This window comes from Musca domestica, unplaced genomic scaffold, assembly GCF_030504385.1.
Source record: "Musca domestica strain aabys unplaced genomic scaffold, Musca_domestica.polishedcontigs.V.1.1 9, whole genome shotgun sequence".
Classification (NCBI taxonomy): domain Eukaryota; kingdom Metazoa; phylum Arthropoda; class Insecta; order Diptera; family Muscidae; genus Musca; species Musca domestica.
Window position 1 is genome coordinate 5254460 of NW_026712435.1, and position 22297 is coordinate 5276756.

The window sequence follows — 22297 nt, forward strand, 5'->3', positions numbered from 1 at the left end:
ACAAAATGTAACTGTTATATTAGGGTCTATATGACGACATGGACTGCATAGGTAACTTTTGTCATAAGCCATTACTATATTCAAATGCGAAACTTAAAAAAAGATAAGTGAATAATCGTGAATAATCGAACTTCAAATACCAAATTTGAAACAATTCCGGTGAATAATGTCGGTAAAATCATCAAAATATCGAATATAGGGAGGTACCGTTATATGGGGGCTATACGAAGACGTGGACCTGCACAGACAATTTTCTGTCTTAGGCTGTACTGTCCATTTCGAACTTCAAATGCCAAATTTGAAACAATTCCGGTGAATAATGTCGATAAAATCATCAAAATACCGAATATCGGGAGGTACCTTTATATGGGGACTCTACGAAGACGTGGACCTGCCAAGACAATTTTCTGTCTTAGGCTGTAGTGTCCATTTCGAACTTCAAATACCAAATTTGATACAATTCCGGTGAATAATGTCGATAAAATCATCAAAATACCGAATATCAGGAGTTACCGTTATATGGGGGCTATACCAAAACCTATATTTTCAATACCAAAAGTCCTGCACACATAATATACATTTGGGTAATATTATATTCAATCTACTTTATTTCGGTTGGAAGCTAGAGTAATTTCCATAGACGGACGGACATCGCTAAATCGACATAGAATTGTATGCTGATCAAGAATATGAGGTCTGAAATGTATATTTCGAGGTGTTACAAATGGACTGTCAAACTTAATATACCCTCTAGACTATGGTGGAGGGTATAAAAGGTGGTTAAACAAATAACACAATTTTTGTTGTTTAAAAATGTTTTACTCCTTCGTGATTTTTATATATGAGCTTCTTTTTATACCCTTCACCATACTATGGAGGGTATATTAACTTTGTCATTCCGTTTGTAACTCCTCGAAATAATCATGTCAGACCCAACAAAGTATATATATTCTTGATCAGCGTAAAATTCTAATTCGATTTAGCGATGTCCGTCTGTCTGTCTGTCCGTCTGTCTCTCTGTAGTAATCACGCTATCTTTCGAACGAATTGAGATAGAAGGCTAAAATTTTGCACACATGTTTAGTTTTCCAGTGGTTACCAGGTTAAGTTCGTAAATGGGCCATGTAGGTCCACGTTTTCATATAGCCCCCATATAACGGTACCTCCCGATATTCGGTATTTTGATGATTTTAGTGATACTATTCAACGAAACTGTTTCAAATTTGTATTTGAAGTTCGAAACGGATACTAGAGTCTAAGACAGAAAATTGTCTGTGCAGGTCCACGTCATTGTCTAGCCCCCATATAACGGTACCGCCCGATATTCGGTACTTTGATGATTTTAGCTTGATAATTCACCTATCTTTTTTATACCCTCCACCATACTATGGAGGGTATATTAACTTTGTCATTCCGTTTGTAACTCGTCGAAATACTCATGTCAGACCGAACAAAGTATATATATTCTTGATGTCCTTTTTTGTTATTTTCCAGGAATAAACCTAAACTCGGCTGGCTCCCAAATGACAAGACTGGCAGGATTTCGGCAAAATAAAAAGCTGCGTTTATTTGGTTTGTTTGTTTACAAATAGTGAGTTTAGTTGTCGTTGTTTATTCTCTGTAAGAATTTTAAAAATTTAACAAAAATTAAGTTTACAAAAAAAAAATAAAAATATTTAATTTAAAAACAATAAAAATTAACACGACTTACTTATTTTTGGGTTCTAACAAAAAAGGGAATAAACAATGGCCATAAAGGCCTATTTATATAAAAAGTGACATTAAGCAAAACAACAAAAATAAACAAAATGAAGATGTTGGCTTAAATTTAGTTTCGTCTCCCTCTTCGCTTGGGATATTTCGGCCATTTATAACAGTGGTATTTCAAATTTGGCTACACTTTTTTAGCTTTGGTAATTGCAGGGTTACCATCTCCAACATCCCCACCCCCGTGAACTGACCCAGAGGGGGAGGCTTCACCAACTCCGTCTCCAGCCGCTTCCACGTCCAAAATGGCAAGTTTGGACACAGGTCTGTGGTATACACCGGCACTCGTTCTCACCTTGGCTGATCGTGCCACTCCGTCTTTGCCCCTGAATACTTCGATGACTCGTCCACGTCTCCATTGACTCCGAGCCATCTCTGGATCACAAACAAACACAAGGCAACCAACATCCAACGACCGAGAAGGAAGACACCATTTTGTTCTTCGAGTTAATTCTGGAAGATATTCCCGAAGCCACTGATGCCACATGCCATTCTTCAAATTTTGGGTGACGCGCCACTGCTTCCTTAAACACATCAGTCTAGGCTCAAACGGTGCTGGAGTCTGGGTTGAATTGGTACATCCAAGCAGAAAGTGGTTTGGAGTCAATGGATCTGGGTCCTCTGGAGTAACTGGCAAATGTGTAAGTGGCCTGCTGTTGACCATATTCTCCGCTTCAATCAGGAACGCTTGTAGAGTCTCCAGTTTTGGGGCTTGCTCCTTTAGCATGATGTAAAGAGCCTTCTTAACAGATTGGACAAGACGCTCCCATACTCCGCCTTCGCTGGGATTCACTGGCGTATTGTAGACCCATTTTATTCCAAGAGCTGTCAGACCAGAAGAAACAGAATTAGTGTCTAAAAAATTGGTTATACCTTGCAGCTCCTTTGCTATGCCAACGAAATTCGTCCCATTGTCGCTTCTTATCATCTCTGGGACGCCTCTTCGATTGATGATGTTCCGAATACACATTAGGCAGGAATCACTCGACAGGTCTGTTGCAATTTCCAAGTGGACAGCGCGAACTGTAATGCATGTAAACAGTGCCACCCACCTCTTTTCTCGTTGTCTCCGGATTGACACTGTTACAGGACCAAAATAGTCAAGTCCTGTGTAGGTAAAGGCTCTGACATAAGGTGTGACACGTTCCAAGGGTAACGGGGCCATTTGTGGTTGAATTGGTTTGGCCTTACGAATCTTGCAGACAAGACATCGGGACTGAACGCTTCTTAGAAGTTGACGAAGTGACGGAATCCAAAATCGCAGACGAATTTCGCTCATTGTAGTGGCAACATTTATGTGACAAAAACGAGAATGGTAAAATTCCACCAGCAAAAGTGTAAAACGATGACCTTTGTGTAGAATTATTGGTCGTCTGGTATCCAGGGACAAAAAAACAGCATTTTCTATTCTTCCAGATACCCGAAGCAAACCATCACTTCCAATTTGTGGATTTAAAGACTTTAGGGAGCTGTTGGCAGACACTGATCCAGTTCTCTGTATGTCAAGAATTTCATCCCCATATACTTCTTGCTGTACGCAGCGACAGAGATACATTTCTGCCCGTGCTTCTTCTTCCACCGTCAAATCACCCGACACCACTGATTTCCTCTTCATATTTTCAACGAATCGGAATGTCCACGCCATTGCCCGTTTCAGCCTACGATATTTTGAAAATCTATTAATATCTGGAATACAAAAACATACCTGGCAAGCCACCAAAACTTTGTATTTGTTTCTTAGCTCTGTTTTGCTGTGATCCACACATGTTCCAATTTGTTCCTCGTCCGGCCAATACTTCTCTTCTTTTCTCAGGAATTCTGGCCCATTTTTCCAACGTCCTTCTGGCTGGTACTTCTTGGGTCCTTTAGCACGGGTCCCTTCGTCAGCTGGGTTTTCCGCTCCTGGACACCACCGCCACTGCTCCATACGGCTGCTTTCCAGAATCTCCGACACTCTATTTGCCACATATTGTTTGTATGTACGGTGTTCTGAACGGATCCAACTTATCACTGTTGAGGAATCTGACCAAAAATAAATGTTATTAATATTCTTCAAATGATTTTCCAAAATTTTTTCCTTCATTCGCACTCCAATTACTGCTGCTTGCAACTCAAGCTTAGGTATAGTATGGTATCTTGTTGGGGCACAGCTCGTCTTGCCCATAACGAACACAACACTTACACCACAATTTGTTACTATACGCCAGTATGCCACAGCAGCCATTGCATCTTCACTGGCATCCACAAACACATGCAAATCTACTATACCATTAAAAAATCCATTACTGTAACACCTCGGAACTTTGAAATCCTTTAATTTAGGCAATTCCTCCAGCCAGGTCTTCCAGCGGCTATAAATCGCGGACGGCAACTCCTCGTCCCACTTTATACCACTTTTCCACACATTTTGCATAATTATCTTCGACGTCACCATAAAATCACCAAGAAACCCGAATGGATCGAATACGGACATATTTAAAGACAACATTTCGCGTTTCGTTGGCACTTTTTGCAATTTCAATATCTTTTCATCCACTTTGTGTAATTTTAATTCAAAACAAAAAACATCTGATTTTGGCAGCCAATGAATACCGAGTACCCGTTCCATTCCATCATCAAAAATTGAGTTGCCATCACTTTCATCAGAAATAGGTTTGCCAAACATACGTTGTAAAACAAGGGAATTAGACTTGATGTTGCGGAGATTAAATCCACCCTCTTTGTGAATTTTTATGACATAACGTACCACTTCAACTGCCTCACCTTCAGTCTGGAAACAGTCGACGTAATCGTCTACGTAATGACGATCGATGATTCCTTGTACTGCTCTTGGCGACTCATTTATAAACCTTCGGGCATTTAGGTTTTTTACATATTGGGCTATGGTGGGCGAACAAGTGGCTCCAAAAATCATCCGTTCCATTACATAAGTTTCTAAGGGTTGACTGGGATCCCCAATTCTCCATAGAAATCGCTGACTGTCCTGATCTTCTTTGGCGATTACAATTTGGTGGAACATCTCTTGTATATCTCCGCACACGGCTACAGGAAATTCCCTGAATTTAAAAAGAATAGAGATTAAAGAGTTATTTATGTCAGGTCCAGGTAATAAGGCTTTATTTAATGAAAATTGTTGAACTTCAGCAGCAGCATCGAAGACGATACGAATTCCATCTTTGTTGGGATTTTTAACGCCAAAATGTGGCAAATAAAACGTTCGGTCGCTCCTTCTTTCTCGTTCTGCTACTGAAAGTTTACGGCAATATCCTTTTTCCTCGTAGTCTCTTATCTTTTTGCAATATTGAGCTGCATATACACTGTCCTTTGCCATTTTTCGTTCCACACACTGCAATCGGTTGTACGACAAATTGTACGATTCTGGAATTGGAGAAAAATGTTCTTTCCACAAAAGCGGACACTGATATCGCCCATCGATTCTTTTCGCGTTTTCTCTCAATATTTTTAACGCTCGTTCATCATCTATGGACAGAATTGGTGTCACATTTACCTTGGTACCCAATGTCTCCACGTCGAAATATTGCCGCATCATGGTATGCATTTCCTTAAGCAAGTCACAATTTTCTTCCTCGAAACATTTCCTAACGTGTAAAGCCCGCTTAAGATTGGAACTCTTCTCGCCTGGGATCGGTCCATAAATTACGGCGCCTAATCTCGTTAGGGTAATGATTGGTCCAACATCGGTCATCATACGAGGAGCTTCCAAGGGAACTGTTAAAAATGAATGTTGCAAGCTTAATATTAGTTTAGGTTGAATATTCGAATAATCCCGGAATGGGATTTCGGCGATTTGGTCGATTTCACGGGATTTAATTAAATGAGCCAGATGGCAACTCTGTATTGGCAATGACAGATTGGACGAAATGTAAACATTGGTTATCGGGTACTTGTTGTTGTACTCACCGACACCACTAATTGTCAAATTAATTTTTTCTGTTTTTTCGTTTATCTGTTGGTTATTAAGCCACTGAATTTTTAAAATCTCCGGTTTCCCGTGTACTCCGAGTTCGCGAGCAACGTCCTCGTCCAGCATGGACACATTGGCGCCGTCGTCAATGAACGCGTACGTCGTTATTTGTTTGTGTGTTCCGTATAGCGTCACGGGCAAAATCTGGAACAGTACGTTTTCGGTGTAGTGGGCGGCATGACAATTTATTCGTTGTGTTTGAGACGGCGGTGCGTCGGGAAGAGATGGGGTGTTCGTTCGTGGCTCCAAATCGTGTGTGGGTAATGTTCGGTTCGGTTCCTGGGATGGCGTCGCGAGTGTTTTGTGCAACAATTGGTGGTGTGATTTTTGGCAATCATTTATGCCACAACGACGCTTATAGTGGCAATTTTTAAGTTGGTGGCCTCTCTTTAAGCAACAAAAACAAGTTTTAATTTGTTTAATTTTATTCCATCGGTCATCGATGGTCATTTTTAAAAAGTGTGGACAGATTTTTATATTGTTGCACTCTCCCTGACAAATTGGACAGCTCGAACTGACAGCGACATATGCGTATTTTTTTTGTTGTGTTTGTGTGTGTCGGCGATTGGACGAGGTTGCTGAAATTGGCTGTGTGTCGTGGACCATATGTGCGAGACGGCGTAATATTCCCAACCAATCGCTGAAATCAACTATAGTGGCGGGGTGCTGGAGTTGCAGACATTTTTCGGCCCATTGCATTTGGCGGTTTATCGGCAGTTTGGACACTAGCTCACTCAGCAACGATGGATTGGATAGATGGTGTTCACCCTTGGCGTTTTTTAGGAAAGTGGCCATATTGGAGAGTTTGTTGGCAAAGTTGACAAGTGCATCCAAATTATCATCTGCCAGCGGTGGAATGGCTCGGACTTTTTCTACTTGGCTTCGGATAAGTTGCTCTGGTCGACCAAATGTTTCCTGCAGAATTTCCAAAATGGCGCTGACGTTGGCAGAACTCCCCAACATGGATTCCACTGTTTCCCTTGCTCGGCCCTTCAATGCGTCTCTCAAACGCATGATGTTATGGAGATTGGAGTAACCAAATTCGGTTGTGGTGCTCTCGTAGGCTTCGAAAAATGCCTGCCACTCCTCTGGAAGACCTGAAAAAATAGGCAAGGGATAAATTTTTTTATGTGCATTTCCGTTGGAGTTATTTGAAAGTGAATTTGGAAAAGACTCATCTGTGTTGATAGACAATGGCGGCAGTTGATGCACTTGAGTCTGCAACTGTTGACTTGTTGTTGGCGGTACTGTTTGTGGTGGCAAAACTACTGAATGTAATGGCAGATTCAATGGCGGCTGTGGCGGCAGACTCAATGGCGGCTGTGGTGGCAGATTCAATGGCGGCTGTGGTGGCAGATTCCTTTGTGGCTGTTGCGGCGTATTCAATGGCGGTTGTTGTGTCGTTTGATTTGAGAAAATTGGTGGTTGTGACGTCAGTGTAGGCAATGCTTGCTGCGACATTGTGTTTTGCAAAGAAGCAAACTGCTGTGACGTATTTAATAGTTGTGCTTGCATTTTTGCTTGTGCTGCTAAAAATTCGTCTTGCATTGCTTTCATCTGACGTTGCATCTGTTCCATTTCAAATTTCATAAGTTTTCTCATCTCGGCTAATTCATTTGCAGGATTTGGTGTTTTGGCTGGTGTATTTGAAGGCGGTTTTTGGAGCTGTAACTGAGAAGAAGAAGAAGAAGATTTAGAAGTATTGGCGGGCGGTGTATTGACGGCTGCGGCTGCAGCTGGCATTTGTTGCTGTTTTTGGTGGCTGCTGGTAGGCGTATCTCCTGTTGGTGAGCGAACGACAGACATATCGTAAGTGTCAGGGTTATATCGGGCTGGCGGAATTCCTTGAGTGCTGCGTCCACTGGTTCTTCTGGTTAGATCTTGGTTTTGTGGCATAAAACCGGCAGAATTTCTTGAATACAGGTAAGAATTATTTTTTTTTTGTGACTTAAAGTGGTGACAGCTGTTTTTAAAAAATGTCCGTCCGTTTTAATGAACAGCAACAATAAACACGAATTCAACAAGACAATTGACGACAGAAATTAAATTGACATAAAACAAATAAACAAAAAATAAAGAATAAAGTTGTCCTTTTTTGTTATTTTCCAGGAATAAACCTAAACTCGGCTGGCTCCCAAATGACAAGACTGGCAGGATTTCGGCAAAATAAAAAGCTGCGTTTATTTGGTTTGTTTGTTTACAAATAGTGAGTTTAGTTGTCGTTGTTTATTCTCTGTAAGAATTTTAAAAATTTAACAAAAATTAAGTTTACAAAAAAAAAATAAAAATATTTAATTTAAAAACAATAAAAATTAACACGACTTACTTATTTTTGGGTTCTAACAAAAAAGGGAATAAACAATGGCCATAAAGGCCTATTTATATAAAAAGTGACATTAAGCAAAACAACAAAAATAAACAAAATGAAGATGTTGGCTTAAATTTAGTTTCGTCTCCCTCTTCGCTTGGGATATTTCGGCCATTTATAACAGTGGTATTTCAAATTTGGCTACACTTTTTTAGCTTTGGTAATTGCAGGGTTACCATCTCCAACACTTGATCAGCGTAAAATTTTAAGTCGATTTAGCCATGTCCGTCTGTCTGTCTATCCGTCTGTCTCTCTGTAGTAATCACGCTATCTTTCGAACGAATTGAGATAGAAGGCTAAAATTTTGCACACATGTTTAGTTTTCCAGTGGTTACCAAGTTAAGTTCGTAAATGGGCCATGTAGGTCCACGTTTTCATATAGCCCCCATATAACGGTACCTCCCGATATTCGGTATTTTGATGATTTTAGTGATACTATTCAACGAAACTGTTTCAAATTTGTATTTGAAGTTCGAAACGGATTCTAGAGTCTAAGACAGAAAATTGTCTGTGCAGGTCCACGTCTTCGTATAGCCGCCATATAACGGTACCTCCCTATATTTGATATTTTGATGATTTTTCCGACATTATTCACCGGAATTTTTCAAATTTGGTATTTGAAGTTCGTAATGGATACTACAGCCTATGACAGAAAATTGTCTGTGCAGGTCCACGTCTCCATATAGCCACAATATAACGGTACCTCCCAATATTCGGTATTTTGATGATTTTAGCGTCATTATTCACCAGAATTGTTTCAAATTACGTATTTAGAGTTCATAATGGGAACTTCAGTCTGTGACAGAAAATTGTCTATACAGGCCCAGGTCTTCGTATAGGCCCCATATATCAGTAGCTCCCTATATTCGATTTTAGGTACAATACTCACCGAAATTGTTTGAGATGTCGAATTTGAAGTGCGTAATGTATGCTACAGCCTGTGACAGAAAATTGTCTATGTTGGTTCAGGTCTTCTCACAGCTCCGATATAACGGTACCTCCCTATATACGATATTTTGATGATTTTTGCTACATTATTGACCGTTTAATTCAAGTTTCGAATTTGAATATTGTAATGGCTTATGACAAACAATGCATATGTAGGTCCACGTAGTATACACTCCAATATAACTACTATCATCGGTATTTTTAAAATTGTAACAGAATTTTTTAAGGATTTTATTTTTTTTTTAATTTTCTAAATTCGTTCCAAATGGTGGAGGGTATTCAAAGTTCCGCCCGGCCGAACTTACTGTTGTTTAACTTGTTTTTAACTAACTTGATTTTTTAATATTATATATGCCTATAATATTAATATATGCCAATAAAAATGTCCTTGTTTGTCCATTTTTTTCTTTTGGTGCCCCACATTTTGTCAAAACATATATACATTTTATATATATGAGTGTATTGTTCTGGATAAAAAAAGACAATAATTTGAAATTTTTTTCAAATTTAGATGCAACAGAAATGCATATATTCCAAATTAACGGGCAAGAAAATGTATAAATTGGGGATAAAATAATATTGTCTCCCTGTGGCCGGTTATTATGTCTTACCGATACATAACAAAATGATATTGTTGGACGCATAATTAGTTTTTCGTTATTACAAGTTTCATTCAAGTATCAGCTGTCCGATAAGCAAAAGGTCAAACCATCTTCTCTTTATCTTTTAAAGTTTACTGAATTCGTGTGCCCTAAATTTCCTTCCATGTTTTGTGGGATTTCCTCAATATAGTAATTTTGTGAAAAAAATTTAAAATAAAGTAAAAAATCTCTGTAAAAAAATTCATTTATTTTATCGAATAGATGTAATAAAAACCCGATAATGTGAACTTTACCTTTACTTTTACTAAAGTAGGGTATAACAAAAATAGACTATAAAGAAAAGTTGTAAGAACGGGCCTATCTTGAATTTAATTTTAGGAAGAAATCCAGGGTAGGAAAATACAGATAACAGCAAGTGTTGTTGTACAACAGTCGTAACAACAACCACATACAAATTTGTTTTTGTACGTAATACAAGTGTCAGAGTTATATGTCCAAAAATGTAAACAAAATAATTTATTGAAAAATTGTTAAGTTTCAATAAATTAATTTAATTTCAAAAATATACATTTTTGTAATTTGGATTATTAAATTTAAAATGAAGAAGAATAGTTCCTCAATTATTTAGTTTGAATGCTTTCATACCATTCCCCTGAATGTACAGTTTAGCTGTATGTCCTAATCTCTCAACACTTCTAGCAATCGCTAGAAAATCGAGGAAAAAGCAACATCCCTTTCAAATTGAAAGCAAACTGCAAACACACATAAAGTATTCCATATTGCAATTTCAGGAAACATAAAATATACGACTATGTTGCGTAATGGGGTGTTACTTCTTTTTAACCGCGAAAATCTTTTGGCACCATTGCAGTTGGCTATTTATTGAGTACAACGGCGATTTTTTCTATTATTATAAGCCAAAAAATGCTCACATTGCCCACCAGAGAAATTTTGCATTTAAAAATGGTATACCTATTGTATTTCAAGAAATGGAAGAAATCCAAAATTTCCATTCAAGTTTCGTGGGTTTTCCCCAATATAGTAATTTTGTGAAAAAAAAATGTAAAATAAACAAAACCAATTGACTCCGAAGCAGAGTTAAATTTTATTGGTTTCTTTGATGTTGAGAAACCTTTCTTTTCTTAATTTAGAAAAGATAATGATTTCTGCATAAGTACATGATAAATTCATTTTAGAACATTGAATTCCAATTTCATTTCATCTTTTTTAAACTCCTTATTTGGTTATCAAAAATAAATCAAGTTGGACTAATAAATGTACATATTATTTTTAAGAGGAGACTAAATTAGATAGCATTAATGAAGTCATTTAAAAAAAATGTGAATTAAATTTACGTAGGAATTAAATTTACTCATACAATTGAAAATCCTTGTATATTGCCTTTAATTAATCATTCTACAAATTATTTCTATGTCTACTTCATTTCTATGTCTACTTCATTTCGGTTGGAAGCTAGAGTGATTTCCATAGACGGACGGACATCGCTAAATCGACATAGAATTGTATGCTGATCAAGAATATGAGGTCTAAAAGGTATATTTCGAGGTGTTACAAATGGACTGTCAAACTTAATATACCCTCCAGACTATGGTGGAGGGTATAAAAAGGTGGTTAACAAATAACACAATTTTTGTTGTTTAAAAATGTTTTACTCCTTCGTGATTTTTATATATGAGCTTCTATTTATACCCTTCACCATACTATGGAGGGTATATTAACTTTATCATTCCGTTTGTAACTCCTCGAAATAATCATGTCAGACCCAACAAAGTATATATATTCTTAATCAGCGTAAAATTTTAATTCGATTTAGCGATGTCCGTCTGTCTGTCTCTCTGTAGTAATCGCGCTATCTTTCGAACGAATTGAGATAGAAGGCTAAAATTTTGCACACATGTTTAGTTTTCCAGTGGTTACCAGGTTAAGTTCGTAAATGGGCCATGTAGGTCCACGTTTTCATATAGCCCCCATATAACGGTACCTCCTGATATTCGGTATTTTGATAATTTTAGCGATACTATTCAACGAAACTATTTCAAATTTGTATTTGAAGTTCGAAACGGATACTAGAGTCTAAGACAGAAAATTGTCTTTGCAGGTCCACGTCTCCATATAGCCACCATATAACGGTACCTCTCAATATTCGGTATTTTGATGATTTTAGCGTCATTATTCACCAGAATTGTTTCAAATTACGTATTTAGAGTTCATAATGGGAACTTCAGTCTGTGACAGAAAATTGTCTATACAGGCCCAGGTCTTCGTATAGGCCCCATATATCAGTAGCTCCATATATTCGGTATTTTGACGATTTTAGGTACAATACTCACCGAAATTGTTTGAGATGTCGTATTTGAAGTGCGTAATGGATGCTACAGCCTGTGACAGAAAATTGTCTAGGTTGGTTCAGGTCTTCTCACAGCTCCGATATATCGGTACCTCCCTATATACGATATTTTGATGATTTTAGCTACATTATTGACCGTTTAATTCAAGTTTCGAATTTGAATATTGTAATGGCTTATGACAAACAATGCATATGTAGGTCCACATAGTATACACTCCAATATAACTACTATCTTCGGTATTTTTAAAATTGTAACAGAATTTTTTAAGGATTTTATTTTTTTAAAATTTTCTAAATTTAAAGTTTACTGAATTCGTGTTGCCCTAAATTTCCTTCCATGTTTTGTGGGATTTCCTCAATATAGTAATTTTGTGAAAAAAAATTAAAATAAAGTAAAAAATCTCTGTAAAAAATTCATTTATCTTGAATTAATTTTGAATTTAATTTTAGCAAGAAATCCAGGGTAGGAAAATACAGATAACAGCAAGTGTTGTTGTACAACAGTCGTAACAACAACCACATACAAATTTGTTTTTGTACGTAATACAAGTGTCAGAGTTATATGTCCAAAAATGTAAACAAAATAATTTATTGAAAAATTATTAAGTTTCAATAAATTATTTTAATTTCAAAAATATACATTTTTGGAATTTAAATTATTAAATTTAAAATGCAGAAGAATAGTTCCTCAATTATTTAGTTTGAATGCTTTCATATCATTCCCCTGAATGTACAGTTTAGCTGTATGTCCTAATCTCTCAACACTTCTAGCAATCGCTAGAAAATCGTGGAAAAACAACATCCCTTTCAAATTGAAAGCAAACTGCAAACACACATAAAGTATTCCACATTTTGCAATTTCAGGAAACATAAAATATACGACTATGTTGCTTAATGGGGTGTTACTTCTTTTTAACCGCGAAAATCTTTTGGCACCATTGCAGTTGGCTATTTATTGAGTACAACGGCGATTTTTTCTATTATTATAAGCCAAAAAATGCTCACATTGCCCTCCAGAGAAATTTTGCATTTAAAAATGGTATACCTATTGTATTTCAAGAAATGGAAGAAATCCAAAATTTCCATTCAAGTTTCGTGGGTTTTCCCCAATATAGTAATTTTGTGAAAAAAAATGTAAAATAAACAAAACCAATTGACTCCGAAGCAGAGTTCAATTTTATTGGTTTCTTTGATGTTGAGAAACCTTTCTTTTCTTAATTTAGAAAAGATAATGATTTCTGCATAAGTACATGATAAATTCATTTTAGAACATTGAATTCCAATTTCATTTCATCTTTTTTCAACTCCTTTTTTGGTTATCAAAAATAAATCAAGTTGGACTAATAAATGTACATATTATTTTTAAGAGATAAGATAGCATTAATGAAGTCATTTAAAAAAAATGTGAATTAAATTTACGTAGGAATTAAATTTACTCATACAATTGAAAATCCTTGTAAATTGCCTTTAATTAATCATTCTACAAATTATTTCTATGTAATGACTATAACCTGAAAAAGAAAGATGTTGCGATTTTTTTTTTTTTTTTGGAATAGAAAAACTGCCCTTACATGATGACATCAAACATTTCTCAATTAAACAATTTTGAATATTGAAATTTCAGTTAATTTTTTTTTCCAAGTCGAGTGAAATTTTTTAGCAACTGATATTGAAAAATTTTTGACTATATTTTCATTTGTCCATGCTTTCACTTGAGTTTTGGTCACTATTGTATACTATATTATACACACCCATAGTAAAATTAAGAAGGTAAAGTCATTACAAAAAAGACTATCCATCTCTGCATTTTCTGTAAATTACCTTGTCAAATTTTACTGAATAAAAATACAGGTTCCCATTTCAGGTTTCTCTGTATACATTGGATTTATAAATATAAATTTTGACAATAAGATGTTGTCAAATAAAAAAAATTGAAAAAATTTTATTTAAACACATAACGGTTGTCAGTTACATATCATAAATAAATATAAATTAAAAAACATACAATTTGAATTTAATAACATGAGAACGTGTTATCTTTGAAAAAGCGACGCTGCCGGCAAAAAGATCCATATATTTTTAATGGTTCCCAAATACGTGGAATAATGTAAAAGATGATCTCACTTTTATGGGAAGGAATTCCCTTGTGAAGGGGAGTCACAGGAAGAATAATCTGAAATTGAAAACGAATTTGCTGGAAAATATTGCGACATTACTTTGAAAATAGTAATAATATTGAAAAATGTGTGGGAAGAAGAAGAGAAGTACCGTCAGCACTGCATGTAAACAAGAAAAATTGTCGCATTTGGGGCACAGAAAACCTGCATACATTGAAAAGCCGATGCACCCAAAAGGAGTCTCTGTTTGGGGCGGATTTTTGTCCAGAGGTATAATTGGACCATCTTTCTTCGGAAATGAGCAAGAAGTAGCCGTTACATTATCAGATCGTGTTGAACGATTACGCCGATAAGCCAGAGACAACTGAAACTTAATGATAATATTCGTAAAGCCATTGGTGAAATATACCTGGATACAATCGATAAAGTGTTTAAAAATTGGGCCGATCGTGAATGCTACTGCATGGTCAACTTAGGCAGCCATTTGAATGAAATTATTTTACATTATTAACATAAAATATTGTGTTTTCAAATAAACATTTTATTTTGAAGACCCTGCAGTCAATCTGAAATTCGGTCCCTTGCTTGGAAGGTAGCTGAAAGTGTTGGCAGATAAATTTCATATGATGCTAAGAATATGATACACAATATTTAAAGAAAAGCGTGGACTCAGTTCAAATGTTATCAGATTTATAATAATTAAAAATGTTGACCCTTTGTGGGGAAGTATGAAAGGAAGTGAACCTTTATATCTCCACACTAGATCTAAATACGGGGATCTGCGAAATTTGAAGACAATAGGTGTGTCTGGTTACCCTAACATTTGTAACAATTGTTCCAAATTGTTACTGGAAGTCGTCTGTTAACCCGAAAGTTCTGCAAAAGAGAGCGGTTGGAGAGAGAAATTTTGACAGTTCTTTCAGTGAGAGTTTGCAAATTCTTGCTGGATAAATATCTTCTTGCAATCACTTGCAACTCTTCTCTTCTCATTCATCGACATTCAATCAGATGTTTTCTATTGTTTGTTTATTTATTTTTGTGCTTTCAATTTGAAAATATTTGTTTAGAATTAGCAAGACTAATAGTTTTTGGAGAAGAACTTTACAAAATGTGAAAAACGTAAATGTTAATATGTAATAAGAAAATAAAAGACTATCTCCAACATTTTTATTTAAAAAACTTGTAAAATTAGTATTGCTTCCTTTGTTTTAATTCTCCTTATGGGGGACAAATTGGTTTGTTTTGACAAATCAGCTGAGTCTGATCTGTTTACTTTTCACATTTTCCTTGCAAAAGAGTATAAAACTACCTTTTCTCTCAGAAGGAAGTTGCTGGACAATTCCTGCAGGAAAAGTAACCAGACACACCTAATAGGACTCTTACTTCACTTTTTATAAGAAATTGATTACTCAAAATTGTAACCATGTAACCAATTGTGAGGAAGGTAATAGAAGGAGGGTGCTGATATTACCCACCCCGGACTCGATCTAAGATTGATAATATTACGATGTACCAAGTTTAGACGAAATCAAATTCACCCTTCGTCAGTTATCTTGCGCTCTTGCCACGCAAACAGGCAGAAAGACGTTAAATCATCTTAGATTTCGTGTGCGGGGCCGACCATGTGATACCCTACAACACTACAACACGTTAGAAGCCCTCTTATGTCCTAATCCATTTTGGAAGATTTCGCGTTTGAAACTATGTCACGGAGCACTACGCAGATATTACCCTTAGCATTTTGAACAGGGACATTATCCCAATATTTACGAACTATGTCGTGTTGTTAGTTGTTGTGCAAAAATGCTAAAATTCTTCCCTGTCCTTATCGCTCTTCCCAGGCATGTCGAATGGCTCCAATTGTGTATCAGGATTTTTTTTTCATTTTTTGGTTCATTTGAACCATCTCCAAATCAAGAGGCCCCTCTGAATCTCCAAATTTGGACTCATCTATATGATTTGTCTACGTTATTTGGCTATCGTCGGATATCGCCTGTAAGTAATGCTGGTATTTTTTATACAAAGTAGTGGTCCATTCTACCCAGAGTTCTAACTCTAACTTCATGCGAGATTTTGTATCCTTTGGTTTCTATTTGTATTATAACGGCTGCAAAATCAGGAACATTTTTGTTAGTCAATTTCAACCCCTAAATATATTGCGGACATCTTTGAAAACAATAGGCCTTGCCATTCTGAGTCTAACCCTACCCTTTTCGTGAGGATCGGACGATAATTGCAATATATATACAATATCCCCAACCTGTGTTATAAGTTGAAAAACTATTACAAAATATACACTTTAATATTATAAGTCACATTGAAAAAATCGCATGCGATAAAAAATATGAAAAATGTGAAATGAATGTCACAAAATACTAAAAAAATCTATATTAACATCATTATAGGCGCCTTTTTATGCGTTTTTTTAGATTTTGTCCTTTTATGCCATGAGCGCATTCTGCATTGACAAAATTTGTCAAAATCGGTCCAGCCATTCTTGAGGTAAAAGCATTTTAACTAACATCCCCTTCCTTTGTACATATACATTGTATATATTTCGCTATATACATCCAAAATATTTACTATCGGCATCTACGTAACGCTCAGGATTGACCTGTTCGTCTGTTTGTGATTTCGCCGGGATTAAAACTATTCGCGGTTTAATGGAAAATTTGATTTTATTTAACTCAAATGACATAACCTTTTTCACCCACTAAATATTACCCGATGACCATCAAAATTGGAAAGCTTCTGCCCAGCCCTAAGCTCTAGCCCCATGCTAACTTTCGCGTTGATGGGTCTATAATTGCGACCTGTAGAGCAACTGCAAAATCAGGATTTTTTTCAGTTTTTGGTCCATTTAAACCCCTAAATATTATGCGATCATCTCCAAAAGAAATAGGGTTCTATTCTGACCCTATCCCCACCTTCATTCTAAATTTCGTGAAGATCGGATCATAATTGCGACCTGTAGAGTGATTACAAATTAACATGGACAGACGGACGGACGGACATACATAGCTAAATCGACTCAGCTCGGCGATATAGGAAGATCCATATATACTTTCCTATGTGGGAAACCAATATTTCGAGGTGTTACATAATTTTTGGCCCAATCAAACTTATAATACCCCCAACACATAGTGTGGTAGGGTATAAATATTATTCAAATATTATTTGTAAGACATTTATTTTTTCATCTTGTCACACAATATGTGTTATTATTTTATAAAATGAAATACTCTTTCTACGTAGCCAGTCTTCGAGAGAGCTTTAATTTTTTTTCTTTGGCGTGTGTCCATCGCCACTACGCGAACCCAAATTTTTCTTATATTTGTTCAGACTGCCTGCACTCGGTCCTTAAGATTCAGCAATAGTCAACCCTTAGGAATAAAAAAAGTTATTTGGGAATTTCCGGAACCCCATGTCTCAGGAAGTACGGGTTTCTCTAAGAAAATATTCTGTTGTTTTAATCAGGATAAAAAGACTTACATTCGATGAAAATTCCTCATTCAAAAACATAATTGAATCCCTCGTGGAAAACACCATGAACATTTGGTAAAAATGGCAGGATGTTCACTTTGCATTAAATCTGATACACTCTTGCAGAGTTATGGTGCCCACCACACAGATCAAAAAGATGAATTGAGGACAGGATAGATGGATTAAAAATGAACTGAAACATTTATTTCTATTAGGACATTTTGGGCGAATGCATTTATATATACCCTTCGAAGTCGTAAGGCTAAGGACATTTGCCATTTATTTCCTTCGTAACAATAAAATGGCATTGACACAATTTTAATTCTTGAAAACTTGGCCACACAGCATGCAGGTCTCCAATTTCAGTTGAATCAAAATTGATTCATTTAATTTATTTCACACAATTCAATATCAATAAGCCAACATAGCCAAAATCGTATGCAAGCCACACACGTTACAACTGGTTGTGCAACTGGGAGAGGTTGTATTCAAGATTGTATCGTTTCTGGCCCTTTTGTACGAAGTTGTGTCTCGGTTGTATGAAAAATCAAATTTTTTTGATATTTGGCATGTTGTACCAACCGATTGTAACGTTTGTGGGCATGTCGCATACAATTTCATTTTGTTTTTATTTTTAAAGAGGCAACATCATTGTTTCGCACATCCAAACAATACGAAATCCAATCAAATGTGTGATTTTAATGTATATATAAAATGGAATTACAAAAATTAATTATAAATAAAAGCTATTGAGTCAATTATAGAGAATGCATTTTTTCCGGTGTCATCTTAACTCAAATAAGCTCTACGAAAAGTGAAGTTGTACAAAGAAATTGTACACTAAGTTGTTGCTAGGAACACAATTGGAGCGAACGACGAATTTTTTCGCGGCGTATGTTCGTCGTCAAAAATAAAACACATATGTGTATATGGAAGTGCACACCAAGGTAGATGTACTAGGTAATCGCATCAGCCCAGCTGACGGCACCATTAAATGTCAAAACAAATTGTTGTAATGATGAATTCGCCCTAAATAAATGCAACAACAAATTTGTTTATGTTTTCTTCCCTAAATAATTTAATAATTAATTTAAGAGCAAGTTTAGAGTGAAACCAGTAAAAAAATTAAAAGAAAATGAAAAAGTGCTCGATTTGCAATAAGAAATATTGTGATGGAAATTTAACACTATTTAATGTCCCTAAAGACGAAGGAAGGAGGTTAGAATGGAGTGCAGCTTGAGGAATTAAGTTAGCCCCAACATCTAAGATTTGTATGGACCATTTTAATCCAAAGCACATCACGGGAAGTAGTGCAAGAATTCGACTCCAATGAATTCTATCTAATTTTTTGCGATTCTGTTCCTGGATATTATGTTGTTGGCTATTGGCCAAATTATTGATATTTTGATATTCATATCCTGCTGTTGCTGCTATTGAATATGTGGTGAATGTATGGCCATATGCTTCGGAGTGTTGGTACCCTGATTTTGCATAGAACGATAGTGGTGCTGTTTTTTTTTTTTTTTCTTTAAAACCATTGAATATAAATTGCGACATTCGTTTATGACGAGAGGCACACAAAATAAAATGTAAACAAACACCTCGTTTCCGATTGGTTGAAACAAATTTGCCGCAACCTTTAAATGTCATGGCGAATCTATGTTTTTCGCCTTAGATGCCAATTTTGACATTTGAGGGGACCACAAAAGTTACTTTGTTGTAGCAATTCGCCGATGCGGTTACCTGTTAGATCTACCTTGGTGCACACAATCACGGCACCGGCGAAAATTTCGTCGGTCGCCGCGAACTCAATTAGCTTTATGTCTATTTCATACGCCGGCGACCGGCGAACAAAACAGTACAAGGTGGCCATACTTGTACGAATTTTATGTGTTTTAGTAAATAAAGTTACTTTTTACTTTAAAATTTGTTATGGTCACTCTACTATCTGTTACTCGTATAAAAAAAACATAATTAATTTGTTTATTTATTTGTGTACTTGCGCCTGAGTGAAGATGGATATCAGTGAATTTATAATAGAGAAGATGGACATAAGTGAAATTACAATAGAGAACGTAAAGAATTATGTGTTCTTGTATAATTCATTGTAGTCAACAAATGAGCAAAAAGTAAACAACTTCATCAGCTGTTTTATAATTTCGTCGGTATTGTGTTCCATACGACGAATTTTCGCGGCTCATTTTGTCGCCGCGTAGGGCGAAATTCGTCGTTCGCTCCAATTGTGTTCCTAGCATGTATCGTTTGTGACAGAAACACACAATTTGACTACTCTCCAAGTTGTACAACCAGTTGTATCGTGTGTGGCTTGCATGAATACAACATCGGGTAGATCATATTTAAATGCAACTTGTAATAACGAAGAACGATTTATTTGTCCGACAACATCATTTTTTATCTATCTGAAAGGTGTAATAAATCGTTTTTCATTATTACAAGTTTCATTGGAGTATGAACTGGCCGATAAGCAAAAGGTCAGACCATCTTCCTTTTATCTTTTAACGTAAAGTTTACTGTATTCTTAGTTGTGTTCCAGAACCTACAAATTAGTACTAATTAGTGCTAATTCTGCTAAAACGCGTTCCCGTACTCCAAAAACTAGCAAAACTTGCAGCTCTCTCGATAAAAAAAATGGCGCTGAGTGGTGCACATTTCTGCTTGTTTTAGCTACATGAATTTGGCAGAGCAGAAATGTGCAAATTGTAAATTTGACATTTAATTGGCAGGGCTAACAAGGTTGAAAAATGTTTCAACCTGATTAAGGAATCAGACGATGAAAACGTATTGGAAAACAGTGCAAAATTAGTGAAAGGTTAATTGAAAAATTAAGCTTAAAATCAATGATGTTCGCTTATTACTGAACATGTTCTTTTTATTTTTTAGGTTGGCTGTCTTCCCAACTTGTGGCATTTAGTCTTCTAGCAGACTTAACATTAATTAAACCGGCGGCTCCAACCATGTCAGCTTCTCCGGGGTTGGGATTTGAGAAAACTCCGCCTCTAAATATTCTTCAACGCATTCTGAAACAAAACTTTCTAAATAAACAGCATTCAAAAATAATTATTAATTTCAACTTATTTTCAATACTCATTTTTTTAAATTTTGGCGTCCATTTCAGTAAGGGTTCACCAGTCCGATTTAGACTGTTTCCTTTTGAAATTTTGAATGTTGACATTTTATCGCATTTCTGCTAATTTTCCGTTCCCTTATTTTTTGAGCACACCTAAATGAGAATGGCATTTTGTACTGTTCTCTCTTCTGCTACCTTTCGCTTATCGGAAAGTTCATACATAAATGAAACTTGTAATAACGAAAAACGATTAATATGTCCGACAACATCACTTTTTTTTCTATAGGCAAGATGTAATAACCGGCTTATGAGTCATATATAAAATGTAAATTATCACATACACACGGAAATACAGATGAATAATAAGAGTGACACACACATATGTGAATCCCATTTCGTCTGATAATTGGTCTGTTCCAGAACTGCAAGAATGTAAAAGTTTTTACTACGACAACCGATTTTCTCTTTATGTTATCGGAGAAAATTGCGAAACTAGTAGATTCTTGCAGATTCTGGAACAAACCAATTGTCTTAAGGTTAATTGATTATAATAAGGTTAATGATTATAATAATTGATAATGTTAAGGCACACAAGGTTAATCCTCTTGGGCCTGTTTCTATATCTTTCCTTTATAGTCCACTTTTGTTATCCCTTACTTTAGGAAAAGTGAAGTATAAAGTTCACATTATCGTGTTCTCATCATTACATCCATGGTACAATGAATTCAAGGTAGGGCAGAACTACCATATGATTTTAATTTTTTTATTTTTCTGGCTTAATATGTCAACTTCGTTTGTTTATGTGTGTGTATTCTTTTCAATAATAAAAAATTGTTCAGAAAATATTCAAATTCCGGTGTTTTCAAAATGCTTATTGCGACGTATGCATCGACAAAATCTACAGTTTTTGTCGCGAAATAAACCATGAGAGATATATAAAACATGATTTTGCAAAGAAATTTTGACTTTTCATTCAGTTTTCGCGGTTTTAAATTATGTACTCAAAATCAATGCAACAAGTTGTTTGCTTTTTTATTGTTTTGATAGTAATTCTGACATTACAAGCCAAACAGGTAGACCTCTATACTTGCAAATTTTTCAAAGTTGACCTACCTTCTCTTCATTGTAGCATGATTACATCTATCCTTTAAAATATATGATTTTTTTACAGAGATATGGCAAGCTTTTTTAAAAGTAACTGATATTCACTGCATTTTTTCACAATGAGGTCTTCATTTTAGTTTAAAAATAATAAACGAAATGCGGATTTGTAATCAATTTCGTGAAATAAATTTATAAATCAGTTCTGCAATATAAAATAAACGATTTGCGTTATCCATTTTTTCATTTAAGTGAATTTTGCTGTTGTTGCCACATTATCAATAAAAAATATGGCAACATGAATTCAATAAACTTTATGTTAAAAGGTAAAGGGAAGATTGTCTGACCTTTTGCTTATCGGACAGTTCATACTTAAATGAAACTTGTAATAACGAAAACGATTTATCGGCAAGATGTAATAACCGACCTTGATCTATGATTTATAGTATAAATGTTCTAGGAGCTTTCGC

General features: G+C 35.7%; 2 protein-coding genes and 1 long non-coding RNA gene across 7 annotated transcripts in view; 1 reads left to right on the plus strand and 2 right to left on the minus strand.

The window, feature by feature from the left end:
* Window positions 1-18443, minus strand: part of LOC101896433 (uncharacterized) — a 54920-nt gene extending 36477 nt beyond the window's left edge. Inside the window, exons 1-2 of one of the 4 annotated variants that reach the window (XM_059131542.1) lie at window positions 17884-18421; window positions 17648-17831 (exon numbers count right to left, since the gene is read on the minus strand). The gene's annotated coding sequence lies outside the window, so the exon portion shown is untranslated. Of the gene's footprint in view, window positions 1-17647 lie in introns of all 4 variants that reach the window. The other 3 variants (XM_059131543.1, XM_059131540.1, XM_059131541.1) reach the window with 3 other exon arrangements.
* On the minus strand, window positions 1542-7648 carry LOC131806818 (uncharacterized). 2 transcript variants are annotated; one of them, XM_059131537.1, is made up of 3 exons: window positions 5689-7648; window positions 1712-5496; window positions 1542-1618 (listed from the first exon to the last, which is right to left on the minus strand). In XM_059131537.1, exons 1-2 carry the CDS (start codon window positions 7646-7648, stop codon window positions 1895-1897), a joined length of 5562 nt encoding a protein of 1853 aa, XP_058987520.1. In that variant the 3' UTR covers window positions 1542-1618; window positions 1712-1894. The 2 variants fall into 2 exon arrangements, with proteins under 2 accessions (XP_058987520.1, XP_058987519.1); XM_059131536.1 differs by having other exon boundaries at window positions 1712-7648.
* On the plus strand, window positions 7006-7967 carry LOC131806819 (uncharacterized). The gene is made up of 3 exons (XR_009344186.1): window positions 7006-7143; window positions 7375-7675; window positions 7862-7967. It is a non-coding gene; the product is annotated as an uncharacterized LOC131806819 (long non-coding RNA).
* Window positions 18444-22297: the final 3854 nt, after the last annotated feature.

What these genes read in the sequence shown, in the direction of transcription:
- LOC131806818 (XM_059131536.1), bottom strand. Translation starts at nt 7,648, where the DNA reads ATGCCACAAAACCAAGATCTAACCAGAAGAACCAGTGGACGCAGCACT.